At 44.0% G+C, this 27,921-nt stretch overlaps 1 protein-coding gene across 6 annotated transcripts in view; it reads right to left on the bottom strand.

Annotated features, from left to right (window-relative positions):
• SPRING1 (SREBF pathway regulator in golgi 1) overlaps nucleotides 1-25,707 on the bottom strand; it is a 29,076-nt gene extending 3,369 nt beyond the window's left edge. For 2 of the 6 annotated variants that reach the window (XM_068990151.1, XM_068990152.1), the window contains exons 1-4: nucleotides 25,523-25,703; nucleotides 16,058-16,214; nucleotides 13,291-13,442; nucleotides 12,794-12,907 (exon numbers count right to left, since the gene is read on the bottom strand). In XM_068990151.1, coding sequence (XP_068846252.1) covers nucleotides 12,794-12,907; nucleotides 13,291-13,442; nucleotides 16,058-16,214; nucleotides 25,523-25,633 — 534 coding nt within the window. In that variant the 5' untranslated portion in view covers nucleotides 25,634-25,703. Of the gene's footprint in view, nucleotides 1-10,315; nucleotides 10,748-12,793; nucleotides 12,908-13,290; nucleotides 13,443-16,057; nucleotides 16,215-25,522 lie in introns of those variants that run through there. The other 4 variants (XM_068990150.1, XM_068990149.1, XM_068990153.1 and 1 more) reach the window with 4 other exon arrangements.
• Nucleotides 25,708-27,921: the final 2,214 nt, after the last annotated feature.

Raw genomic sequence — 27,921 nt, 5'->3', positions numbered from 1 at the left:
GGTGATGAAAATGTTCGAAAATTGATTGTGGTGATGGCTGCACAGCTCTGAATACACTAACATCATTGAACTGTACACTTTAAATGGGTGAACTGCATGCTAAGTGAACTACAGCTCAACAAAGCCGTTACAAAAAATAAGAGTTCCAGGGCTGCTGGGTCACACAAGGGGGGCGGGGCGGAGGGGTGACACGGAATACACCATTCTGGTACTGTGTGAACGATGCCCTCTGGAGTTGTGAAATATGGGTGTTCGCCCATCTCCCTGGATCAACGCATTCTTGGTAGGCAGTGACCCTGGTCACCTAACTCCACAGCCAGTCTGGCATGCAGACATCTTTCTCTGCCTTGTGATCACCAAATTAGATGTCAAAGCCCCTTCCAAGGGCCATTCACTTGGTGACAAAATGGTAAAATAGGGTTGCAATTTTCTTTTTTGTTAAATATATGTGCATGTGTACAAAAAGAGATGTATCACATAGTGGTTATCTACAGATAGAAGGATTATGAAAGTTTTTATTCTGTTTACTTCTCTTTCTATAATGTGTCACTTTGTAATTAGGAAAAATGCATATATGGATTTACACATCAACCGTGTTGCTTTCTCACACCTGCATGTTGGCATTCCACTTTAAAAGTGTCAGTCACTCAGTCACATCCAACTCTTTGCGACCCCATGGACTATAGCCTGCCAGGCTCCTCTGTCCATGGGATTCTCCAGGAAAGAATACTGGAGTGGGTAGCCATTCCTTTTAAACTGGTTCTACTGATCAGTATTATATATAAATACATAGCTTCCTCTGGAGGAGGCAATGGCACCCCACTCCAGTACTCTTGCCTGGAAAATCCTATGGATGGAGGAGCCTGGTAGGCTGCAGTCCACGGGGTCGCTCAGAGTCGGACACGACTGAGTGACTTCACTTTCACTTTTATGCATTGGAGGAGGAAATGGCAGCCCACTCCAGTGTTCTTGCCTGGAGAATCCCAGGGACGGGGGAGCCTGGTGGGCTGCCGACTATGGGGTCACACAGAGTCGGACACAACTGAAGCAACTTAGCAGCAGCACATAGCTTCCTCAAATCTTTTCTGGGTTTTTTTTTTCATATTTACTTTTATTTATTTATTTGGCTGCACCCCGCCAGGTCTTAGTTGGGACATACAACATCTTCGATCTTCGTTGAGGCACGAGGGATCTTTAGTTGTGGCATGCAAACTCTTGGTTGCGGCATGTGGGTTTTAGTTCCCTGACCAGGGATCGAACCCAGGCACCTGCATTAGGAGCAGAGTCTTAGCCATTGAACCACCAGGGAAGTCCCTCCTCCAATCCTTTATAAAAAGAACCAAGCTGACAGGGAAGCCTGACATGCTGCCGTCCATGAGATCGCAAAGAGTTGGACATGACTTAGCGACTGAACAACAAAGCTATACTAGTGTAGGTCTGTGAATGAGGCAGGATTCAATAAATGGTGCTTGGCCGTCTGAGCAAAAAAAAGCTCTCTGGAAATCCAAAGTGACGGTTTATCCTAAGGAGGATGGTAACATCATCACCTAAGAATGTTTAGGTATTAATACCATGTTCCCAAAACCAGAAGCTTAAGATCAACCCGACTTTAAATCCCAGGAGACTCTTCTAGGTCTCTGCACTACCTAGCACAGAGCCAGGCAGACAGTAAGTGCTAAGCGAGTACCCGCTGAATGAATGACCGGAGCTGACAATCCCACGTCACCCCCATTCACAGGGCAACAAGGCTGAACCCAGGGTTTCTCCACCTCGACCCTGCTGACACTGAGCAGTGGACAACCCTCTGTGGTGAGGGCTGTGCAGGGTACTTGAGCCTGTGCCTCAGCTGGAGGCACACAGACATACACACGTCATGACAACCAAAACTGTCTTTATACATTGGCTTATGTCCCCTGGGGGGCAAAATGCCCCTCTGGTTAAAGATCACAGGTTTAAAGCAGCGCTTTTCAGGACTTGAGGCTAGACCCTAAAACTAGAACCCCTGAAGGTCGGGCTGGAAGGAACCTTGGGCAGGCTCTCAGCTTCACTTTCGTAGAAAAGAAACACACTGGCGCCAAGACGACTCCAGCGGTGCAGCTCAGTGTTGCTACCCGCCATGCTATCCTTTGGGCTTGCATAGTAACTCAGTATCACTTCCTCCAAGGATTGTTATCAGTCACCGCAGGCCGCCCTAACAAAATGCCGTAGACTGGGGAGCTTAAAGGATAGGAATTTATTCTCCTGCAGTCCTGGAGGCTGGGAAGTCTGAGATCAAGGCGTCAATAGGTTTGTTTCTCCCGAGGCCATTCTTAGATTGCAGATGGCGGCCTTCTTTAAAGCCTTCTTTAAGGGCTTTCTCTCCCTCTTCTCATAAGGACATAGTCCTAGATTAGAAGCCACCCTCACAGCCTCATTTTAACTTAATCACCTCTTCAGAGGCAGTTTATCTGAATAGGTTACACTGTAACGCACTGAGGGTTGGGAATTCAGTATATGGATTTGGGTAGGAGGAGATAGTTCAGCCCATTATAAGGACTCTGATCAGGGCGAAAAGGGAAGTTACCAGAGCTGTGCTGAAAGGCTAAAATCCTCTTTCAGTGCATTCTTCAAACACTCTTTCTGGCAGGACCAGCAGCAAGAAGGTGAAACATTTTGCTTAAATCAAGGATGATCCAAATCCTAGGCCAAATAGCAAGCTTTAAAGCAAATAACCCCTTCTCCATCTCGACCTCCTTCTCAGCACTCAGCCCACAGTGGCACTTACATCACAGGGGCTAAAAGTCAAGGTCCTGGAGCAAAGAGATTGGGTTCGATCACTATCCTGGTTTAAACCACTAAGACGATGTTTTCCCAGACAAAGAAATTAATCTCTGAGTTCTGTAGAATGAAGATAAAAAGACCTACAACTTCATAAGCGTGGTTGTTGAGATTAAATAAGAGGCCTTTAGCGCCAGAAATGATTGGAAGACGGTCGCTGCAATCACAAAAGTGCCTGGGCTGGGCCCGTGTGCACCTTCCGGGGCTCTGAAGCTGGGATCTATAACCTGGAGAAAAATATAACCCTAGTGTCAGAGCCTGGCTCCTAAAATGAAGATGAGAAAGAACACCTGCCTCAGGAGACACTGCCGTGTGAACGCGATGGGGCCAATGCAGGATGGTACGCTGTAAGCAGTTCCCAGATGTTTTTTGTCCAGGTAGGACCAGTCAAGAGACTACCCTACATTTCACCTCAGCAAATGGGAGGGGAGGAAGAAGAGGACGGTACAGGCCCCGAGTTAAGCCTGAGGTCTTCAATGGCACCAGCAGCAGATTTCCTTTTCTTTGCAAAAGGGTATGCCCGAGTCCCTGTGCACAAAGTCGACAGGGCTCTGGGAAAGAGTCCTGGTTCGTCGTCACCACCAGACGGTCCTTCGTCTACAGAACAGCTTCATTGTCTCAGTGAGAGGGAGCCCACGTGGGCACAGGTCTCAGGGTCTCCCAACAAGGACTACGCTGAGGACAGAAAACCTAAGTAACTGGTGCCCCCAAGTGGCACAGAGAGCAACTGTTGGCATTTGTGCCCCCAACACCTCCTGCTCTCTCCTCTCCCCTTCCTCCCATCTCTCCAGCTTCTCTTTCCCCTTTTTTCCTTGAGAGAGTGCCCATGAGCATCGTTTAACTCGGCAGTCATCCTTAAAGGTCTGAAAAGACTGTGATGAAAAGAAAGGGCTTTAAGATCATATTGGACTTGATTCCATAGTTCCTCCTCTGTTAAATCAGGTCAATGAGCTTATTTGTGTCAAATAAATGAGCCTGGCTGACTGCTAAGCGGCTGCAAGACCATTTATATCAGGCCTCCAAGCTGGCATGCAGCAGGCTGCAGGCAGAGCTTAGGAAGGGCACAGGTGTCAGGGCTGACACTCTCAGAGCACACCCTGGATTGCTGCCCAGGCAAAAACTTCCTCAGAGAAACTGAGTCCAGCACGTGCGAGGGACTCCAGGCCTCTTGAGGCTCTGGAGGGAAGCACAGAGGATGCCAGCTCCAAATAGCAACCCATGGAGCGTCTAGAACATCTTTAGAAACTGACATCCCTCTTGCCCTCAAAAACCATCACCGTGGACCACAAACTTGACAAAACATGGCCGCTTTAAACTCACATCATCCTTTTCCCAAAGCAGGTATCCAGAAAGATGGTCCCCCTGTGTCCTTCCCAGACATTTTATAATTCTATTTTTTTTATTTCCTTAATTGCTGCACTTAGTGGTTCACTGAAATGAATGACATAGTTGGGGATATTTGGAGTGGGGCTCCCCTCATCTTTTTTCCTTAGCTCTCTCAAGAAAGTGGGGTTCTGCCATGACAGGTTTCAACCTCCTCATGCTTCCTGCGGGTCAACTCTGACTGAGGTAGGATGCCTGTAATTTATTTGTGAGGAACACAAAGACTTGTCTCCCTACTGTGTAAAAATCAAAGAAAAGGGATGTAGAAAGGCAATGCCAAATTTGTGTGCAGTTCTAAAAGGGCTTTCAACCCTACCCTGACTTTATGTTGAGGCCCAGATGATACAATTAAAATGTACACTTTTCCCATTCTGTAAATTAATTAGCTATAATTGAGTTAAGCCAACCCGATAGGAACTGTTTATTTTAAAATATTATACAGCAAGATTCTACCTTTATTTACGTACTAACACAAAATATACATTTATGTACAAAAAAAGGCAAAACTTTACATCAAAACTTTAATTAGTGGTTATCTCTGGGGTGTGCTGGGGATCTGATAATTTAATATCTTTGTAATTTCCTATATTTTGAGATTTCTGCCTAGTAATCACAAAAGATATGAAAGGGAAACCTTTTACTGAGCAGTAACTACAGAAGCCCTAAATAGGAAGTCCAAGATGCTCTGAGCATCTCAGGTTAAGCATGTCTAAATAATTTAGCACTGTGTTAAGGTACAGCTACAAAGCACATTCTGGGCCTCCTTGCCAAAAGGCAGCTGTTTTTATGATGGAAAACACAGCAGCTGTCTTCACAGGTGCAGAGCAGCAATACATGATAAGTTGGTCCCAGCAGAGAAGAATATGGTGTCTATTTAATATTTGAGGAGAGAGGCAGAAAATGGTGAGCCCCAGCTGAAATCTTCAAGAGAGAAGGGGAAGCCCTGGTCTGAAGAAAATAGGCTCCAGATGGCTGGTCTCCACTTACCCTCTGAGAATCAGAGCCAAGGACCAAGTTGCTGGGCTCTAGTCTTGCTTTATATGTGGCAGGATCTTTGGCACAAAAATCAGAATTTTGGATCTGCAAGATATCTTAGTAATCACCTGCCTATGACAAATGACAAAACCAAAGCCAGAAGAGGTTAATTTACTTAAGGCCACTAAATGTTTGTGCTCTCGTCAATAAAATTAGGATGCTACTCACACACTGCTGTTACACTTATAAACACACATACTCCTCCTCAGTAATAGGGACATGTGGCCACCATAGACTGAGATTTTGAATTTCAGTGACAGCCAATACCACTTTTTCTCATTTAGCAAACATTTCTGACTTTGATAACCCAGATGCAAGCTGACCAGAGCTTCCCTACACTATGCTCCATAAAAATATGTAGGAATTTTAAAAGTCCAAAGACTGGAGGAACTACTGACCCTACCAAAAACTAGGAAAGCACCCACTTACAAATAAAATGCATTGATAGCAGTGATATGGTTTTGATTTTGGTTCCCTTGAAGACACTGACCTTGCAGTCCTGGGAAACAATATAGGACCCGTTTAAACGTTTGAATGACAGTTGGACCCACTCGCTTTAAGTGGCTAGATGTTTTGTTTCTTTATAATATTAAAGGCTGTACTTCTATTTTTAAAATGTCCACCACTGCAGCTCTACAGCAGGGGTGAATCGAGTCGTACACATGAAGGTATGTGGCGAGGGGCTACCAGGACACGGAGCCAGCTGCACGAACACGATGACCCCCACTGGTCCCCACTCAGGCCTGAGGGGGCCACCTGCTCCTCTTCCCACCTGTGAAAGCAAACCAGACGAAGAACATCGCAGCCATGTGACTGAGTGAAAACAGGGATCCCGGTACTCCAAACAGTCTTCACACTGTGACAACAAACCCTGCAGGAAGAGTCCACACAGGCAAGGGGCTCGGAAGGCAATGACTGATGCCACAGAGTCAGGGAAAGTGCTGTGTAGTAAAGAGCTCTCACAATTCCACCAGCGTTTCCTTTTAATTATTACTATTCACTTATGTGGTACTTTTTTATAGTAGAAGGACCAGTTTTCTGAATGGGATCTGTAGTGACATTTCCCTTCCCCCCTCATCTTCCAAAGCCCTCCTTGCAAAGGGCTGCTGCAGGAGAACAGGGAGGGGTGGGGCTGTGACTAAACCTGAGGTTATTCTGCCCACAGGAGGGTGTGTGTGCTTGGACTGTGTCAGCACGCAAGGGACGCCGATGCAGAGTAATAAGCCAGTTCCTGGAGGCAGCACTGGGCTGGTAGAGACCAGCGAGGAAGCCGTATGTCCTGTGGGATTTCAAGGTAATTTAATCAGCAGCACTTGGGCACAACAGAAGGCAAGGGCAAGGAAATAATCAAGTCAGCTCTCAGCTCCTGGTAGTTTTTCCTCTTTAACTGAAAGGGAGGAAATGTGACCAAGAGTAGGGCCTCTCCACGTTGGCACCACTGACGCTTGGAGCTGAATCATTCTGTGTCGCAGGGGCAGTGGGGTGTTTAGTGGTATCCCTGGTCTCCAACCATCTCACCTAATGACCACCTGGCAATCTGGACGTTGCCAACTGTTCCCTGGGGGCAAAACTGCCCCCGTTTGCTGTCCTAGATCAACTAGAAAGGTTAGTTTGTTAACAAGCCACTTGCCTCTGAGAAACGCAGGGCTGAGAAAGACAAGAAAAGGGGTTTAAGGCTTCCTTCAGTGAAAAACGCTCTGTAAGATAAAGACCAATGAGAGAAAAACTGGCCAAGGTCACAAGCAGCAGTTCACTACATCTGAATGATAAGATGATCAATCAAAATACGGGAAGAGATCAGATAAACATCAATTAGAACACTGAGATCCGTCAGTGAAGAGTTAAACAATGCCATGGGGTTCTTGGGTATACAGAAAGAGACACTCATCACATACATTAGGTGGGAGTATAAATTGGTGAAAATCATTCTCCGATAAACATACAATCATGCACGTGAAAGCGTATCATCAGTGTATTACTTATAGTAGCCAAAAAAAAAGTAACAAGCTAAACGCCCTCAGCAGGGGATTAATAACATTACTGTATATCCATGAAACTGACACCATGTGATCACTAAAAATTATTAGATAGGCCTGTATGTCACATAGAAGAATGTTCATCAGAGGACTGCTTTCAAGAGGAAAAAGGGTTCTCATATCTGCCTAAAAAGTCATGAGGGAAGAGGAAAAAACAGAGGCTGATCTTTAGATTGCATGATTTTAAGTAATTATTACTTTCATCTTGACATATTTCTAAATTACCTCCAGTTAAAAAATTATCTTTAGCATGAGTTCTTCTAAAAATAGTAATGAAAACAATACCCAGAACTCTGTAGTTCCCATCCTTCCACCTGAGGGACCTACCCATTCCCAACCTTGTTGACCACCTGACGTTGGGCTCCTGCTGGGTTGCAGATGTGAACTTTGTGCCCAGGACTGAGCCCTCACTCACTCGGACACCTCACAACAACCCCATGAGGAGCCATCGGATATGATCCTGTATCACAGAGCAGGGCCTGGGACCTAAAGAGAAAAGAAGACTACCCAAGGCCATGCCTTAGTAACAAGCAAGAGTTACTGACTGCAAGGCCACACTCTCTCCAGTTGGTGAAAAGCAGATTAAAGAAGCAACGTCTCTGCCCATTTACAATTTACCTGCAAATCCCAACGATGGGAACAGCTTGCTCGAAATCTTGCACACAGCTCCCACAGCACCTGTGCAGCCTCACCAACCGAGGCACTCCCTGGACAGCCTCTGAGTCAGCTCTGGGAGCAGGCTGAAAGCTGCAAACCCTGTTCGAAAATCCTATCCTCCGCTTTTACAAGAACTGCAGAGTTGGCCCTTTGATACCAGCTCCAGCGCTACAAGGTCCAGGGCCACCCTGAGTCCCAGGCTGCGTCGAGGAGGGTGGCCCTTTTTGTATAGCACCCTTTTCATGGAACATTTCTTTCCCTATCAGGATGTATCTTTACAACTCCACCAATAAGCATGGCAGTTAAGATTCAGAATTAAGGGAAGTGCTTTAAATTAGCCAATTACCTATCACCCCAAACATTTGGAATTTAATACATTTTCTTCTAAAGGAATTCTCGTTTCATCTTTGATCTTTTCCTAAAACCCAATGTATATCACACACTTTGCTGAGCTCTGGGCATACAAAACTAAGACAAGATTCCTAATTATGGAAACTTTCAATTAAAGGAACCAGAAACAAACCAGAGAGGGGAGGAGAGAGGGGTCTAGGCTGGAAGCCTGGGGAGGCCCATGATGTTCCAGGTCCTTGGGAGGCTTCGCTATACAGTCTGCAGTACCATGAGTTTCTAAAAACAGCTAACACACCTCTTAACTGACTACAGTACAGAGAAACGTATTTCAGGACTGAATGAAAATGACCTTTGGATTATCGACCCAATTTGACTACTTATGCCACCTCTCCTCTCTTCTGGCCTGGAATCCAAAGCTATATGCTCTCAGGGGAGTGTTTACAGATGAGTCAGCATTGGAGCGGGCGAGGGGCACCGGGAAGGACAGTAGACCCCTGAGCAGCAGATGACGGTCGTGTTCTGGTTCTGTCGTGGAGAAGGGAAGTCACTTCTCTCTATTACCTCATCTACAAGGTGGGAACAAGAGAGCTTAATTTTCTACTTAAGTTACAAAGACCATGAAAGCAGTGAAAATGCAAAATGTGCACACCAATGTTCAAATACAGAGTAAACAGGCATGGCTGACCTTTGATATAAACTGTTTCCACAGTAAATCTACTGTGAGTTATTGCTCAAGGGTTCAAATAAGCTCAAAGAAGAGGCTTGTCAGGGACAACCACTGGGAGACAGGCTGAGTTACCGAAAGCGGTGAGACGATGAAACAGGTAGAGGTACTCACGCTTTCACAGAACACACACGGAAGCCAGAGAGCCTGATGCACACTAAATAAACCTCCTGGCATCTAACATTTAAAAACAACTGCCAGACAGTTCATCCTCTAAGAAAGTGGACCTAGGGGGACAATGAGCTTGGGAAGATAAGGGTGAGAAATAATGTGAAAGAGTTAAGGGAAATTCCCACTATGCAGACTTCAAAGATACAGAGGAAGGCAAAGCTCCACTGAAATTAAAACGCTGAAAGTGGGCTGTAAAACCTGTGCTCTGCTCCAAGGGCAGCAGTTGAACAACTGACAAAGAACGTGGGAGACCTTGACAGATCCAGAGGTTAGTGAAGGGCTCTGGGAAAGAACTGTGTGTGACAGCATGACTTCTGAGAGCAAAGAGCTGTATTATGCAACAGGCACGACGTCTTGATCTAAGCCCCCAATACTGCTGGCACTGACCAGAGGGGGGTTGTTGTACCAGAAGCACAGGAGGCCCCGAGTAAGCAGACCAGCGCCTGTGGGTCCTGCATCCACCGAGGACAGATGTCTCCTATAGCACCTTGACAGAAACTTGAGTTTTGTTCTTTGTCTCTGTAAATCATAGAGAAACCAAATGTCTATACCTGTTACATCTCCTGAAGCTGAAAGCAATAAAAGATGACCACTTACAGTCAGTTGCAAGATGTATCTTCACTTGGGAATCACCTTAACACAGAGTTCCCATGTCAGGAGAGGAGGAGGCTGCCCCGCAGGTGACTTTCTTGAGACTCCTGATGTTCCAGGGCTGAGAAGACCAGTCATTTCAACCAGGGCGTAGGAAACAATTAACAAAACCCTCCAGGACAACAAGGCAGAATTTCTGGTTAAAACGATGCATGCACATCAGTAAACAAGCATATCCAAATAGACTAGAAAAAAACCTGAGAGCACACAGTGCCAGATGCCAGAAAGTTAGCACAGGATGAGAAGGGAACAGCATCTGAGTTTCTAGACAATTTTAGACGTCAGGGTGCACTCCTGAAGATGCTGTCAAAACAAAACCAAAAATAAACCAGCTTGAGCGAACACGCACGTTTTAAGAGGCCAAAGTTTTAGTGGGTGAAGGGACGATTTCACTCATGAAACTAACTCAAGAACACAAGAAAACAACAAGAACAATCTCCTTGTATATATTCCACTGTCAAGGCAAAACATTTGTCTACAGGAAACAGAATTTTCCCACCACTCCAAAGAAGTCCAATAAATAACTTTACAGTGAAGGGCCCGGGGAGAACACACAAGGGGGCCCACATGTTCCCAAGCAGCCGCAGGGCTGAGGCGCCCAAAGCGCCGACGCCTCCGCCAGGTCACCCGCCGTTCTGTCTTTCTCGAATGCGACCCGCTGGTGTTTCCAGCTGCTTTACGGAGCAAGTCCATCTGGTCAGCCAGGGGGCGAGTGAGGCCACAGAGCACAACATAAGAAGTGGTCATAATAAAGTCTTCTCTCGAAGACCAGAGAAAAGCTTCAGGCTGCAAGTTCTTCAGCAGCACGTCCTCCCAGAGGGCCGAGTGCCCCGCAGCATCACGCGGGTAAGAGCTCGGGAGGGCTCTCTCCGTAGCAGTACTTTGCTATGGGATCCCTATAGGTGTTCTCGTGCTGCACGCTCTGTTGGCGAAACGGAAGAGAAGAGCGTGGTGAGAGAGAGCGGGACGGCGGCCAGCATACGCGCCCTGTAGGAGCCCAGGTGAGCCCAGCTCCAAAATGTCACCAGGGCACCCTCTGCAACCAAGGCGGATGCTCGGCACGGAATGCCAACGAAGGGCATGAGAAAGGACAAGTGTCACAGGACTGCTTCTTTTACACACACTAGTGAGTTTTTTAAAACCCAGCTGTGACTGGGACAACCTGAGACAATTTCCTCAAATTATTTTAAGTCATTTAAGATCCAACAGGTGTTTTGCACTTGACCCTGTGCTTCAAAGTAATTCGGTCTCCGGCACTGCACCCTGCAGAGATGAAGGATATGCACTTCCAATTGCTTCCATCAAGGTTTGTGTACCTAAGGGCTGGCACATGAACAAAACACCATGGTACCACACAAATGACCACACAAATGCTTGACCACATCTGGCCAAGCAAATGAAGTGTGACTACAGATAATCAGCCTCAATGACTAATTTTTCAGCAATTTGTTTTCATATAAGCAACTTGAATTTTTGGCTAGCCAAGAATTCATTAATTAGTCTAAGACCAAGGCTAAACATCTAAATTGTATTAATCCAATTTGTAGTCATGCAGCCAACTCTGTTTCTTGGGACACTGTTATAAAGGCAAATTGGCAACTGGGAATTTTCTCTTTACAGTGAAAAAGCAAAGTCAAAAAGTTTAGCATCTTCACTCAAGTTTGGAATTAACTCCTGGGTTTTATCAGTTAAGGAAAGTAAACACCTGGCCTTTCTTCTATTTTTCATTTCTCAGAATGAGAGTATGAATCAAAGTCACGGGTTCAAACTTCTTCCACATTTCCTTTAAAGTCTATTCAAATGGAAAGCTCTTTCAGCAAAACAAGGCCATTAGGAATTTCTTCATGTTTCAAATACTCGTTATAATCCTTGAAACATTTACCCAACAATGCTAGATGCCTTAAGAGCAGACCAGAGACATAGACAGTAGCATAAAACCCAGAGGACTACAGAAATCTGGCAAAGGGTGTAAGAGCTCCAGAGAATGGCAACTGAGTCACGTATGTCAGACAGAGCCAGGTCAATCTTGGAGACACCATGAAGGAAAGCCAGAGGAAGTGCGCTTGTATAACGAACACATCTGGTGATTTTACAGAGAGCACTCCAACAACCACCCAATCAAAAAGGCTGAGAGCAGAGGATGGGGAGTCAAAATGCGAAAAGGTTCAGACACTTTCAGCAGCTGGTGCCATGTTTAATGCCCAAAGAGCAAAGCATTTAATGACAACATGCTAGAAAGTACTGAAAGCTTAACAACCTACAGATTTATCTGTGTATTTTCAATACCCACCTGCCCCATGCCCTTGAATCCTAAAATAAACCACATTTTTGTCCCAGAATAACTTAGTACCCACTCTAAACGAGTGGTGCCTGGAAAGCCTTAGTCAAATTTCAGTCAAAGACAGAGGAGAGAGCTTCTCTCAGGAATTTGACTAGTAGGACTTAAAATGCAAACAAGCTAATCAGACAGGGAAGATGCAAGTTAGTTAGACCTTGATTTAAACAATTATAAATATTTTACATCCCTAAATCATAAAAATCTCACGTTGACATTCTAAATACAGTCAGCCCTCCGTATCCACAGGGTCCGCATACATGGGTTCAACCAACCACAGATCAAAAGTATTTCAAAAAACTCCACAAAGTTCCAAAAAGCAAAACATGGCCTTTACACTATATTAGTTATTATAAGTAATCTAGAAATGCTTTAAAGCATATGGGAGGATGGAGGGAGGTAATATGCAAACATTATGCCATTTTATATAAGCATTTAGGAATTTGGGGTCCTGGAACCAAATATGCTCAGATACCAAGGGATGACTGTACAATTAATCTCCCAAAGTTCCATTTAAATCTCTTCTCCATTATCACCCCCACCAAAGGGCCCCCAGTGTGGATTTTCAAGTTTTCTTCCAGACGTTGATTCCCACCGGCCCACCCTGCCACCAGGGGCATCATGGATACTGACCTGGGATGAGGTCCTGCATTTAGCCAAACACAATTCAAAGTGATCTTCGACTGCCATGAAGAGGTTCTGGAATGCCACAGCTGCCCGGTTGAGGAAGCGCTCCAGGAGGAGTTGCTGTGGAAACAAAAGTTAGTACCTATAATAAATTCCAAACTCAGCAGCACAAGGTAACCTTGGAAACTTCTCCTAAACTAAGAGACGGCTGATGCAGGGAGGGGAGGGAGAGAAAGAGAGGCTTACATGAGCAGGAGGCTGGTGTCCTATTCTTTAGACATTTGACTGGGAATACAACAGCCCACTCTACCAAAGCACAGCTGGAGGAAAGAGAACTAAGTCCTTCCCTTGCAGACAAAGGCTACCTCACAGCAGCCATTTCTGACACCTACACAAGGTTCTCTTCTATTTTCAAAGAATCCCACAGAAAGACTCTAATGCTCAATGTGAAATGCAAGCAGAAAAGTTAAAGGAGTCGCAGCACAAGGAGCAACTCTCCATACCTTGTTGGGCTGCAGGCAGCAGGAGACACAGTACTCGTAGGCGCCGCAGCAGCCACTGGACAAGCAGCCGTCGCAGCAGTACTGCTTTGTGCCAGGGACGTTGACGTTACAGCAGCCATTCACCAGCAGGTCTTTCCTCTCACAAACGTAACCTGAAAGTCAGAAACTAGCCTGAGTATAGACCTAGCAGTCCCCTACCTGTGACCAGGGGCGATCACACGGCGGCAATCAAAGTCCTGCTCCCAAAGAACATGAAGCCGGAGTTTGGAGTCAGGAGCATCCTCAAGACCATAGAGTTTGGAATCAGACGGTGTCCAGTCAGAGCTTGCAACCTGCATGCAGCAGTTTATAGGAAACACAGACTCCTATTTTATAAGTAGGCTATATACATCCTAATCCACCTAAATGACCTTTTAGTCTGCGGTCACATATTTGATTTAATAATCACATGGCCTTTGTTTCCCTGTTCTAACCTATGCAAGCCAATTTTTCATCTATGCCTGGAGAAAAATGTAATGCTTTTTCAAACAAAAATCTGAAGAGAGGAAAAAAAAACAAAGCGTTCATTCCTGAAAATGAGATTCTCCTAGATTAAAAAAACAAACAAAAAAAAAACTTCACACACACTTTTTATAAATGCCTTTCATATACTTGCCATTTCACATTTAACCTTTAGAAACTGATTTAGGCTGTTTTTAAGTATACAGAGCAGGGATTCAATTAGCCCTCAGGATTAGGGAATGCCAGTACTCTATAAGACCCAAGGAATAAAAATCCTAATTTCCTCCACTCATCATCTAAATAGACCCCCTCCAACTTAGTTCATGCATTCATATTCAACTTTAAGAAAACAATGTCCTCACAAAAGCAAACTTATTTTTCATAGCTGCTAAAGAGACAATTCTCTACACACTTCTGGGAGTGGGACAGGAAAATGTAAGAATAAGTCCACGAGGGACCCCACCCGGCCCATGGGCAAACTCCCAGGTGCAGGCTCAGGCCCACAGGTGCACACAGGTGCAGAGCAGCTGTTGCTCACATCCTTCCATTCCAAATGCCCCAGCTTCATAATCCTCAGAGAATGAGACCTCATGAAGCAAGAGGTTGTTTTCAGAAACCATTCTGGAAAACACAGTCTGTGCAAAAGCAGGAGGCACCAGTAAAATAACAATGGAAGAGGCAAGAAGGGCCCTCACTTCATACTAGGGAAACTGAGGCCTATGAGAAGCCAATCCCATTTATCTGGGTGCTGGTGCTTCTTTTTGCCACTGTGGTAGTTTTAACTATGTGGTTTTGTCTTCTAAAATAAGAGAGTATGATCCTAATGTCACATTAAATGTTTCTGGGATTCTTCCTAACTATTCTTACTCATCTTCATAGGAATTACAAATTAAAAATCCAAATAAACCAGCATGTTCCTTAAAATTCTGCCCCAAATGATAAATACAGAGCATCTTATCATGTAATCTGTCAGAAAGATGTAAAATATTACCCTTGTTGAAATGATCTTTCTGCCCTTTTCTCTTTTCCAGGTTGTAAGTGTTGGCATCTCAGGTCTTCTATTTTTCCCCAGTACAATCTGTCAATATTTAGCTTTGAAACCAGATCTTTCTAACTTCTGGTGAAAGAAAGCCCATCAAGATTTCTCCTTTTGCACCTGGAGAAATGCACTCTTACAGACATTATTTCCAACAAGGAGTCCTGTGAAATCACAATCTCAGTGTATGCTGCTCCGGACTGGGAAACCAACTTATAACCTTTGCAAAGTTTCTAACTTTATTGGTTGTCTTACTGAATAAGGTGTAACTCTGGCAACACTCATGTTGGTGGCATCTGCTCGCTAAAACGCAAAAATTTCCTGCAAGTTTTCTTTATTACACTGTTTATCTCCTCTCGTGTATTCATGGAGGTAATATAAAACATATCGTTCCTGGATTTTTATTGCTTAGTTCTTGGAACTTTTTACTTAAGAAATCTGACAGTCTTTGTCTCATTTGAATTAATCAGAGGGCAATCATTCTTTTGCTAGCTATGACCAAAGGAGAAGACAAACTGTCACTTATAACCTAATATTAAATAATAAAGTCAAGGCATAAGATTTCAAGCTTTCTCACTGGGTATCATACAAACTAAAGTCTGTAAGAAAAAAAAGCACTGAATTCCAACTTCAGTCCTGGTCTTAGTCCTAGGTCTATCCCTGCCTGACTAGCTGGGTCATACTGTGGAAGTAGCTTCCCTTAACTGAACTTTACTCTATTTAAACAAAACACATGTTATTTGCAATTTAATCTGCTTTTCCAATGTAACCTTAAAAACAGAGCTCAACACTGTTTAGTCTTCCTTATTCTTTCCTTTAATCCCAAATAACCTCATATGCCCTGACACCTTTGAGATCTTTTAGGAAAAGGTTTTTTTTCCTTAATTATTTTACTGGGGTTGCAAACTTTAAAACACACACACATATGCACTGTAGCCTCATCTTAAAGACAGTACCTGTCTTCATTTTGTTCAGCTTCATCATGTATCAATGAAGACTCTAATTCAAGGTTACTGTTATCAATTTCAGTATTGTTAGGTTTATAATTCATTTGTTCTGAGACTAAGAGCAAAATTTACTCTTGCAAAACAAACCAGATTATTTGCAAACCACCAGCTGAAAAAGGAAAAAAACCCACAAAACAACTGAGGAATTCTGACCACTGTTTGGATAATCGACATTAAGGAAAAGTGGCACCAGACTGCAGAAGAGGAAGGGAGCCAGCCTCACCCAGTTCATCTGTGATGAGGTGTTTCCCCTGAATGGAGTTCCGGCACTGGTTGCTGGGCCGACTACTATTACCCAAATTAAACTGTACTTTCCATGGGATGGGTTGATCGTGGTCTTGGACCTGGAGGAGATTCCGATCTCTCACTGCCCTCTCCTCCTACAAAGAAACCATAAATGAGAAGGTTAAACTATTGTTTCTTGCATTTTCACCAATTTTTCATATAAACTACAGTAACAGGACCAAAACAATATAAAAAAGCTTGCACAACAGGATACCTCACTTGGTATAAGAAAAGTCTGGGCCAAAGTCATTTTTAAAAAATGCAAAACAAACCTGAAGGAAGAAGTAATAAATTAGGGCTATGCTTCAAAACTTACATAAATGCCCCTAGATTAAGTACACATTATAAATGGGTACAAAGCATTAATTTCTTCAAAAAATTTGGAGGGGAAGAGTTTCGAACTTTCTGACAGCAAATCATTTAAAACATTTTTTATGTTAAAAGTAAACATTTACATTGTGGAATAGAATGTAAAATCTGAATACACTTTTAAAATAAAAGAGGAAACTTCAAAGAAACTTTGTCATTTCAGACAATACTGGAACATATCACAGGTAACAAGGTTACTTTAATTTGCAGTGAGGAACAGTGGCAAACTAAATGGGAACTCTGAATTAAGAGCTTGATTTTAGGTGCAAGAGCATGGAAACTTGCAAATTTTTTCTATGAAAAAATACTAAGTACATGACCCTTGGGGCTCCCCAGGTGGCGCCAGCAGTAAACAACCTGCCTGCCAATGCAACAGACACGAGACACGCAGGTTTGACCCCTGGGTCAGGAAGAGCCCCTGGAGGAGGGCACAGCAACCCACTCCAGTATTCTTGCCTGGAGAATCCCATGGACAGAGGAACCTGGTGGGCTACAGTCCACTGGGTTGTAAAGAGTTGAACATGACTGAAGCGACTTAGCAAGCAAACAAAGTGATCCTTAGAACATATATCTTTCTTTACAAAAGACACCCACGTCAGACAGCCTTTACCTAGACATGCAAAGTGAGAAGCTTCTCTAGAGGCAAGAGTTTAGACCTTTTCTCCTAGTCCCCACGTCACAGTTAGACTTTCCAAACTGCCTTGTTATACTCTTAAGACAAACTAAGTAAGGTGCCCAAGAGCCAAAACACAGACCATGCCATCTTCTGATTCAGGAGACAGCCATCTTCTGAATTACTCAACCTATCTATTGTTGGAAAACAAAACAATGATAAGACTCCCTCTGAGAGAGGTTGTGTATATGGGTGTGTATATGTGGGTCCCTAGTGGCTCAGTGGTGAAGAATCTGCCTGCAATACAGGGTTCAATCCCTGAGCTGAGAAGATTCCCCGGAGAAGGGAACGGCAACCCACTCCAGTATTCTTGCCAGGGAAGTCCCATGGACAGAGGATAATTTAACCATTCTACCATTTTGATAGAACTCTGTGGCTTTTGCCATTAAGAATGATCTGTCATGTGTCATTGAGCAAAAGGGACTAACCTTGAAAGTTGATGACAAAGGTTATACTTTAAGACAACAGAAAAGAGTTATTTTTCTGGGAAGAGTTATTTAATATTTACAACATGAATATCCACATATACTTTGGCACAGCAAACACATTTTTGAAACCTAGCCTCTAGAAAGTACCAATATGTAAGGGTGTATTAGGATGTCCACTATAGGACTGTTTATGTGATAGAAAAAAAAAACAGGAACCCCAACCACAAAGAAATGATTGAATAAACATGTATAGCTATGGCTATTACCAAAAAAAAAAAAAAAAGACATGACTGATGTGTATTTACCTACAGTAGGAGTCCTTAAACATGACTTGCACATTAGATTATATAGGACACTTGAATTCTGATTCCCGAGTCCAACTCCAGACTGAGTAAAAAGCTCTGTGGGTGGGGCCTGGGAGTCATTATTTTTTCAAAGCACTCAGATGATATTAATAAACAGGGTTGCAGAGCACTGATGTCCTTAGTATATTAAGCTAAAACACAAGTTACAGAATAATGTGCATATTACCACATGTTGTATTACAATAATAACTGTATTAATGTATACATACAGGATTGTAAGAGCTGAGATAAAGGCATGGAAAGATACACTACAGACCATTAACATGGAAAGGACAGGTGATTATTACCATCTTTCATCTTTGGAAAAGTTTCATTTTTAATTTAAAGTAAAATGATAAAAGTTATTAAAAACATGGTTATTAACAATAGGTGACACTAGTGAGGAATCTACAGGAACTCTACCCTTGAAACTTCTCTGTAAACCCATAATTATTCCAAATTAAGTTTATTATTTTAAAAAACCATGATTACCAATCTGAAAGACATAAATATCCCACAATCCCATTACTTAAATAAAGCTGTAGCCATTTCTGCATATTAACTTCTAGCCTTTGACCCCAGCATTTATACTACAAATTAGGATGCTTCACATTCAGCTCCTCTTGACACTAATTGGATGGTAAACGATTCAAGTACCTACATTATCTTGATAATCATTTTCAAGGCTATATAATAATCCATCATGTTGATATGCTGTAATTTAGTAAACACATCCTCTACAGATCAATGTTTCTGCCTGCCCCAGGTTTTTGTTATCATAAACAGCACTGCAATAAAAATGGAGACCTTTTGCTTATTCTCTTGCATCATTTATGGTAGGAATTATTATTAGAAGTAGAGTTAATGCTATAATTCGTTTCAGTCACTCAGTTGTGTCTGACTCTTTGTGACCCCATGGACTGCAGCACACCAGGCTTCCCTGTTCATCACCAACTCCCGGAACCTACTCAAACTCATGTCCATTGTGTCGGTGATGCCATCCAACCATCTCATCCTCTCTCACCTCCTTCTTCTCTTGCCTTCAATCGTTCCCACCATCAGAGTCTTTTCCAATGAATTAGTTCTTCACACAGTGCTAGATAATTTTCCAAAAGTTATATATGCCACTTTTAACATTACCAGCATTTAAATAACACTGTGCCACACCAGTACTGAATTTTGCTCCTTAATTTACTAAAGGTAAAACAGTCCTACCAGGTGGCTTTAATTTCTATTCTGCCCCCTCTCTTTTGGGATTTCCTGGTAGCTGAGCTGGTAATGCAGCTGCATTCCACCTGCAATGCAGGAGACTCCGGTTCAATTCCTGGGTTGGGAAGATCCCCTGGAGAAGGGACAGGCTACCTACTCTAGTACACTTGGGCTTCCCTGGTGGCTCAGCTGGTAAAGAATCCGCCTGCAATGTGGGAGAACTAGGTCCAATCCCCGGGTTGCGAAGATTCCCTGGAGAAGGGAACAGCTACCCACTCCAGTATGCTGGCCTGGAGAATTCCACGGGCTGTGTAGTCCATGGAGTCACAACGAGTCGGATATGACTGAGCTACTTTCACTTTCCCCTCTCTTTTGTTTCTTTTGAACTAACATCAGCATGAACAAGATGGGTTATACAAAAACAACATCAGTATTACTTGGTTGGGGGAAGAATGGGAGCTAAATGCAGACGCCTTGGGAATACGGACAAATCACTTAGGTGCACACTGCTTAACCACCTGTAAATTCATGCTCCTCTGCTCTGTTGGGGCTGTATCAGTTAATGACATAATCAAGCTATGTGCAAGCTAAACTGCACTTCAAATGCTACCCTAGATAAATTAATAGCCATAAAGACTTAAGAGGCTGGTCAAAGTACAGTAAACTGGATTTACAGTATAGCAAGGTTGAAAGTGCTCTTCAAATTACTCTCAAACTTTCCTGCTATTCCTCCTGAAAGAAAACAAGCGTTCATGGTCAAGGGCATTCCAGAAGGGCCTCTTCCACATTACTATGATCCTGGTAAACAGGAAGGCAAGGCTCCCAGCATTTGAGATTGTTTTCAAACCTGAATATTAACGACCTTGCCAAAAGGATTGGGTCAGAGTCGTACAACCAGAAAAGACTGTACAAGACAGTGTGTGAGACATAATGACGAAAGTAATGAATTAGCACATTTGTTTTTCCAAAGGTCCACTTTTACAACGATGTGGTGAAGGGGCACTGAAGGGATTCCTTCACTGAACAGGCAGCTTTAAACCTTTCCCCAGCTGGTCCACCTACCCTAACAGGCTGTCTCAATTTTAAACATCTCCTCCCAATATGTTTGTATTTTCTCATTTCAGATCCATCCAAAGGTACGAAGTTCTTACAATGTGTTAAAGATATAGAAACAAAGGTAGCTGGGTTCTCTATTTTCAAAGTGCCTCCAGAATTTTCATAAACTACAAGCAACTATAGAAATGTTTTATTACTAATGTATATTACTTAACCTCTGATTTAAAAGGGGGTATATTGATAACTGGGGCTTCCCAGGTGGTGCAGAGGTAAAGAATCCACCTTCCAATGCAGGAGACACAAAAGACTAGAGTTTTGATTCCTGGGTTGGGAAGGTCCCCTGGAGCAGGAAATGGCAACCTGCTCCAATATTCTTGCCCGGAAAATTCCAAGGACAAGGGAGCCTGGTGGGCTGCAGTCCATGGGGCAGCAAAGAGTCAGACACAACTGAGTGACACAGCACATGAGCACACGCACTAATAGCCGCCCGATTTTTCAGGAGCTAGCCTAAGGGCCAAATGAGATACGTGTCCCATGTACGCAGGAAGGCACCTGAGCACAAGGCATTGTCATTAAAAGACTCGCTTCTGATTCTCAAAAGTAAAAGAAAAAAAAAGGGAGCTAAAGGCCAGAGGGAATCCCGAATGTCCAATATTTGGGGAATGACAAATAAATATAACCTGATCATGGAAAATTTTAGTTATAAAAAATTTATACTTAAAGCTTTTAAAGATGGGGAAAATGCATACATGATAAGTGAAAAAAGAGTATGCCCCAATTATATGTTTAAAATATGAAAATGAAGAAAGAAAATATGCCCAAGTATCAATGAATCCCTCTGGTTGCTGAGATTAAAGATAACTGCTTTCCTTGTCTAACCTGTGCATCACTTTACAAACTCTGAAAGGTATATGTACTTTTGTGATCAGTGAAAAACAGAAAACACAGATTAGCAACTCTTATGATTTATTACACTTTAGACAGTGTCTAACTTGAAACCAATTTACATACTTAATTACTTAAAAGATGATGATGTTCATGTATTCTCAAGTAGTTATGCAAATAGCCCTGACACTTTCAGAACTGCACTACGTGAACAACTATGAGAACAGTTATTTACATGAGAGGACCTCTAAGGACCCTTCTGACTCCAAGACTGGGATTTCTTTAATCTCAGCTCAAATGCCCCAAAGAGTTAGGCCCACCTTGCTGCTCTATCGTAGTACCTTGTTTTGTTTTCTTTATATTACTAATTGTTATGTGAAATAATCCTGCTCATTTGCCATTTCTACCCCTCACCCCCTACAGAATACAGGCTCTTGGAGAGTCAGACTACATCTGCTTTGCCCCCCACTGTATCACCATCATCTAGCAGACATTGCCTAGTGCAGTTGGTTTTCACTAAAACATTTGTTAAATCAGTGTGCCCAAGTCACCTGGCACCCAGCCCTCTCCCCCAATGGCATCCCCACCAAGGTCACTAATTTCTCTTGTGTTCCCATACCTACAATTTAAACTATCCCCCAAAGCATTAATTAACATGAAAACCAAAGAAAAGAGGAATTCAAAGCTGTAGAGAATAATCAACTATCTCTAGGCAAAAAGTGGCTGCATCTGCTCCAAGAGTTCAATCTCACTGAAGCAGAGCTAAGGATCATATGAAGCTTTGGAGTTTTTCAGTCTCCTCTCAATTAATTCTAACCACTCCCACCCCGCCTTCCTGTCCAATAGATAGCACAGCTCTGTTACAGATGGAGCCTGAGTCTAGGCAAAACGGAGCCCACTTGCCTCAAGCCACTGATCTCAGGAGTGCCGAAGACCAAAACAGCAGCACAGAACAGAGCCAGCAAGCAAACTCACACATGTGTAAGAGCATCAGTCAGATTGGGATGATGTTCATCTCACAAAAGTCCACGGACCCTTTATACTCTTAAAAATTATTCAGGACTTCAGTATGTGGGTCACTGAGGGTTATGGCTATTGATAGTCATCGTATTAGAAATTAAAACATAACTTCTTAAAATATTTAAATAAGCTATTTGTTTAAAAATAACAATAATGAGCCCCATTACATATCAACAGGTTTTCATGTGCGTGTGGGAAAAGAATGTTTTTCAAAACAAAAATATGTATTTGGTGAGATGAGAAAATGTTTTTACGTGTCTGCAAATGTTTTTAAAGCCTGGCTCAATAGAAAACAGCTGGATTCTCACAACTCCCTCTGCATCCAATCTATTGCAATATATTGTTCGGATTGAAGCTTATGAAGAAAATCTATCTCATACAGATGTGTAGTTGGAAGTAGAAAGAATATTTTAGTGGTTTTTCCAGATAATTATGGATAATCTTTGATAGTACATCAAAACTTGACAAGTATAGTTTCTTAAAAGTTCACTGCAAATGGTATGGCCACTCTGGAAAATAGCCTGGCAGTTCCTCAAAAAGTTAAACAGAGTTACCAAGTGACCATCAATTCCACTCCTAGGATCATACCCAAGAGAACTGAAAACCTATTTCCAAACAAAACCTTGTACACCAGTGTTCATGGCAAACAGTCAAAAAGTAGAAACAAGTCAGTATTCCTGCCCTGAGAATTCCATGGACAGAGGACCCTGGCATGCTACAATTCATGGGGTTGCAAACAGTTGCAACTAAGCAACTAACACTTTCACTTTTTTCAGATACAAGGCAAGTCTCCATCAGACAAAATGTGGTAGATGTTTACGAGAGTATTATTCAGATATAAACTACTAATACATACTACAAGATGGATGAGCCTTGAAAACACAAGCTTTTAATTGAAAGAAGCCAGACACAAGACACACAGTACGATTCCATTTATATGAAATGTTCAGCATAAGTGAATCCATGGAGACAGAAAGTTGACTAGCGGTTGCCAAGGGCTTAATGGGCAGAAATAGAGAGATCATGGCTAACATGTTTTTTAGGCCATGGGATAATTGGATCCAAAAAAATCTACAAAACGAAAACAGTTGTGAACAGTTTTAGGGACTCAGAATCATCCCCCACTCCCCCCCAACACACACACCTCTATGATTGTGGCCATAGATCAAAAGTTAAAAAAAAAAACAAACACCAGGACACCAGAGCAAAAGGTAGTTGTAGTGAGAATTCCCTGGCAGTCCAGAGGTTAGGACTTCGCATTTTCACCCGAGGGCCTGGGTTCAATCCCTGGTCAGGGAACTAAGATCCCACAAGCCTCATGACATGCCCATCCACAACCAACCCTCAAAAAAGGAGACTGTAGGGAAAGTAAGAGTAGACAGCATCTGAGTCAATAAAGGAAAAATCAGTGGGAGTGTGCCAAACTGGGAAGAAAGGAAGCCACCCAATTATAAAGATTTGATTGTTCAACCAATACCTGAATAACCACGATAGTGTCTGGCAGTATTCTAGAGACTGGGATTCTATGAACAACACAAAGTTCCTGTTCTCCAAAAAATTATGTTCTAGAAGGGAGAGTGAGGGGAAACAGATAAACAAACAAATGATCCAGAAATCCTCAGTAAGTGATTTCTACCACAAAAAAAAAAATAAAGTATGACTATGGACAAGAAACTGAAGTCACTGAGACTGTGTCACCTGGTGTGACCTGGGGCAGTAACAGTAAGCCTCACTTGAATTAACAAGACTCACCATGCAGAGATCCTGGAACTGAGCCTGGAGTTTTACCTAAATGCAAGGGGGATCCAAAGAAGAACTGTATCTTCTTTTCTATTCAGATGATCATCCCCTCCTGCTTATAGAGAAAAAACTATAGGACAAGAAAGAAAGCAGAGACCTGTGGGTGGGCCCCTGCAGAGGTCCAGGCAACCTGCCCTAGGGTGGCTGCGGTGACAACTGGGAGAGAAGAACAGATTCGGGATCTGCCGTGGAGGCAGAGGAAACGTTTTGCAGGCGAGGAGTGAGATAAAGTAAAGCAGCCAGTATCTGTGGCCGGACTACCTGAGGAACAGTAACTAGTGAGCCTGGGAAGACTGGAGAGGAAGTGCAGGTGCTGGAGAATCAGGAGTTCGGTTTTGGACAAGTAAGAGGAGCTGACAATACATTCAAAAGGGACTCAAGCAGGCAACTGGACAGAAGAACCTGGGGGTTTCTGAATCCGTGGAGGTTGGAGTTAGAAATTAGCATAGCCAACAGCATACAGTTGGTATTGAAACCAACAGTGCTAGAGGTGAGCAACGGCAGGTGGGAGGGAGGCAGGGGGCTGAGTCCCTGCTCACCGTGGCAGCCGCGGGACAGACAGGGGACAGCATGTGACCACGAGAAGGTGTCTGTGAAGTTGTTAAAACACACATCCAAGAAGCACTGAGTTCACAGGAATGTCACCCACACGTCCTAGTCACCAGAGGAAGCTTGTAACACAGGTGAAAAGTGGGATACAGTTCTCTAATTTCCCTTTTTACAGCTTCCCCACTAACCTGCTAAAACTAGGGTGACCATCTCCTTTACTGATTTTTTTTTAACTTATAAGAAAATAACTGCTTTACAATACTGTGCTAGTTTCTGCCGTCCAACAACGTGAAACAGCCGTAAGTATACATATATTCCCTCCCTTGTTTAGTAATTTTCTATTCACTGATACATTCTATTTAGGAACTTGACTCTTGAAAATGAAAAGGGGAGATTTTTTAAACTCCCATCAGAGCAACAGCATAAAGCAGGGTTGTCCCGGGTACCCTCTGAAGTAGGCTCATTCGTTGTAAAAACCCAAACGCTCCTACCGATTTCTAAACATCCTGCCCGTGCTCTGGGTAACATTTCCCACCAAAGCTCTCCGCCTTTTCTTTCAGAAATTCGCACAGAAAAGAAAAACTCAGGGGGTGGCCAGGTGAAAACAAAATTCCACCCAACCCTGTTTTGTATAGGAAGGGAACCGCGGGGGTCCTGGCGATCACTGAGCCCCGAAATTAAATAAAAACCAGGCACACCGGCGCTGGCCTCGCAGCTTGGCTACTTATAGCCCAGGAATCTCCACCTTTCCCAGTCTCCAGGTTCCCCCGCTACAATACGGGGACAGTACACCTACACCCTACCCCAAACCTCCGTGAGGATGAAAGGAGAAATGCCAGCCCCGCTCAGCCCTGGGACCGGCAGGTGAGAAGCCCTGAGCCCGGCAGGTAGGAAGCCCTGAGGGTGAAAAGAACAGCGTTAGAGGCCCATCACAGCGGGCTCGAGTCCCAGCTCTGTCCCAACCAAAGGGGCAGGTCCCTTCTCCCGTCTCAGCCCCGGCGCGCCGGACACTCGGGCAGCGCGGCTGCAGAGGCAGCTTCCCTCACCCGGGCAGCCGGGGCAGCACTGACCTGCTTGAAGGTGCTGGTGAGGAAGTAGACCAGCGAGAGCCCGAAGACCAGGGCAAGCACCCACCTCTTCCGCAGGAGCCGGCGCCACACCATAGCCGCCAGGTTCACCATCCCGGCGCGGAGCGGGGCAGCCCCGGGGCCCCGCCGACATGGCCCCTACACGGCCGGCAGCCCCATGGCTCGCGGCGGGCGACGGCCCCGCGGCCCTCAGCCCAGCCAGCTCCCGTCAGCCACCTCTCACCTCCCACGTGACTCCGCCCCACGCACCGCCTCCTCACCTCTCGCGTCACCCGCCGGGCCTCATTCAGCCTCCTCCTCATTGGTCCCTACAGAGCGGGGGCTTCTTATTGGCTAAATCTCGGGAAGGGGGTGGGCAATCGTGTGCGTGCGGCCGGTGGAGCTATGCCCGGGTCTTAGCGCCGGACCTAGCGACCTGGGAGAAAAACCTGAGGAGAGGCCGGAAGCATTCGGAAGTCAGGTGCTCTCCCGGCCGCGCGAGTGATTGGCTTGGAAGGACGTGAATGATGCCGCTGTGATTGCTGAATCGTTTGTCCAGGTAAAATGAGAACGTTATTTTTCCCCCTCCAGTATGGTAAGTGTAATCTGCCCTTGCAGTTCTGGGGCGTTTCGCGCTAAACGTTGGTTGCAAGAACGAAAAACGCCCACGGCATTGTATTCGAAGCGCACCTGCCTTCTTCCAATGCAAGTGATGCAGGAGATGCTCTCTTGCGTGCATTTCCGTGCAGTCATGTAACGGCCCGGGGGTGCAACTTAAAATCTCCCATACACTGAAAACTCTTGGTAAAATCCTTCTTAGGAATGGAGTGCGATGTATGAAGCAGAGGGTAAAAAAGGCATTTCAGTCAGTCATTTCAGAAGCATCCCACATGCAAACGTTTTATTCCAGAATTCAGTATCGGAATAGTTATGTACGGCCTGCTTTCAACACAGAATCTGAAGCCCCTTCGAAAGCAAGCATCTGAAAGTGGGATCTTGGGTATTTGATTTAGGAGACTGTGGCAAATTTGTGGATGGAAACTTGGGATTTTTTTTTTTTTTAACAATAATTTGACTGCGCCGGGTCTTAGTTGTGGCATGCAGGATCTTCTATCTTCTTTGTGGCTTGCGAGCTCTTAGTTGCTGCAGTATATGGGATCTAGTTCCCTGACCAAGGATGGAACCTTGGCCCCCTGCATTGGGAGGACAGAGTCTTAGCCACTGGACCACGAGGAAAGTCCTGAAACCTGGGATTCGGTATTTTATTTTCCCCAAGAATTTGTAGGTGATGAGGAATCATTGTGGGGGGAGGGGGCATTAAGGCAAGATTACAGGTTCTTGAAATAGATTTATGGGATAAGTTCAGTTCAGTCACTCAGTCGTGTCCGACTCTTTGTGACCTCATGGACTGCAGCACGCCAGGCTCACCTGTCCATCACCAACTCCTGGAGCTTGCTCAGACTCATACCTATTGAGTTAGTGATGCCATCCAGCCATCTCTTCCTCTGTCATCCCCTTCTTCTGCCTTCAATCTTTCCAAGCATCACGGTCTTTTCCAATGAGTCAGTTCTTCATATCGAGTGGCCAAAGTATTGGCACTTCAGCTTCAGCATCAGTCCTTCCAATGAATGTTCAGGACTGATTTCCTTTAGGATGGACTGGTTTGATCTCCTTGCAGTCCAAGGGACTCTCAAGAGTCTTCTCCCACACCACAGTTCAAAAGTATCAATTCTAAAGTGCTCAACTTTCTTTATGGTCCAACTCGCACATCCATACATGACTAATGGAAAAACCATAGCTTTGACTAGATGGATCTTTGTCAGCAAAGTCGTGTCTCTGCATTTTAATATGCTGTCTAGGTTTGTCATAGCTTTTCTTCCAAGGAGCAAGCATCTTTGAATTTCATGGCTGCAGTCACCATCTGCAGTGATTTTGCAGCCCCAGAAAATAAATTCTCTCACTGTTTTCATTGTTTCTGTATCTATTTGCCATGAAGTGATGGGACCGGATACCATGATCTTAGTTTTCTGAATGTTGAGTTTTAAGCCAGCATTTTCATTCTCCTTTTTCATTTTCATCAAGAGGCTCTTTAGTTCCTCTTTCTACCTTAAGGGTGGTGTCATCTGCATATCTGAGGTTATTGATATTTCTCCCGGCAGTCTTGAGTCCAGCTTGTTCTTCATCTAGCCCAGCATGTCTCATGATGTGCTCTGCATATAAGTTAAATAAGCAGAGTGACAGTATGCAGTCTTGACATACTCTTTTCCCAATTTGGAGCCAATCTTTTGTTCGATGTCCAGTTCTAACTGTTGCTTCTTGACCAGTATACAGATTTCTCAGGAGGCAGGTAAGGTGTTCTGGTATTCCCAACTCTTTAAGAATTTTCCAGTTTGTTGTGATCC

The sequence above is a fragment of the Capricornis sumatraensis genome, chromosome 17, assembly GCF_032405125.1.
Source record: "Capricornis sumatraensis isolate serow.1 chromosome 17, serow.2, whole genome shotgun sequence".
NCBI lineage: Eukaryota > Metazoa > Chordata > Mammalia > Artiodactyla > Bovidae > Capricornis > Capricornis sumatraensis.
The sequence above is the reverse complement of the archived record's forward strand: the minus strand, read 5'-3'. Positions and strand labels throughout refer to the sequence as shown.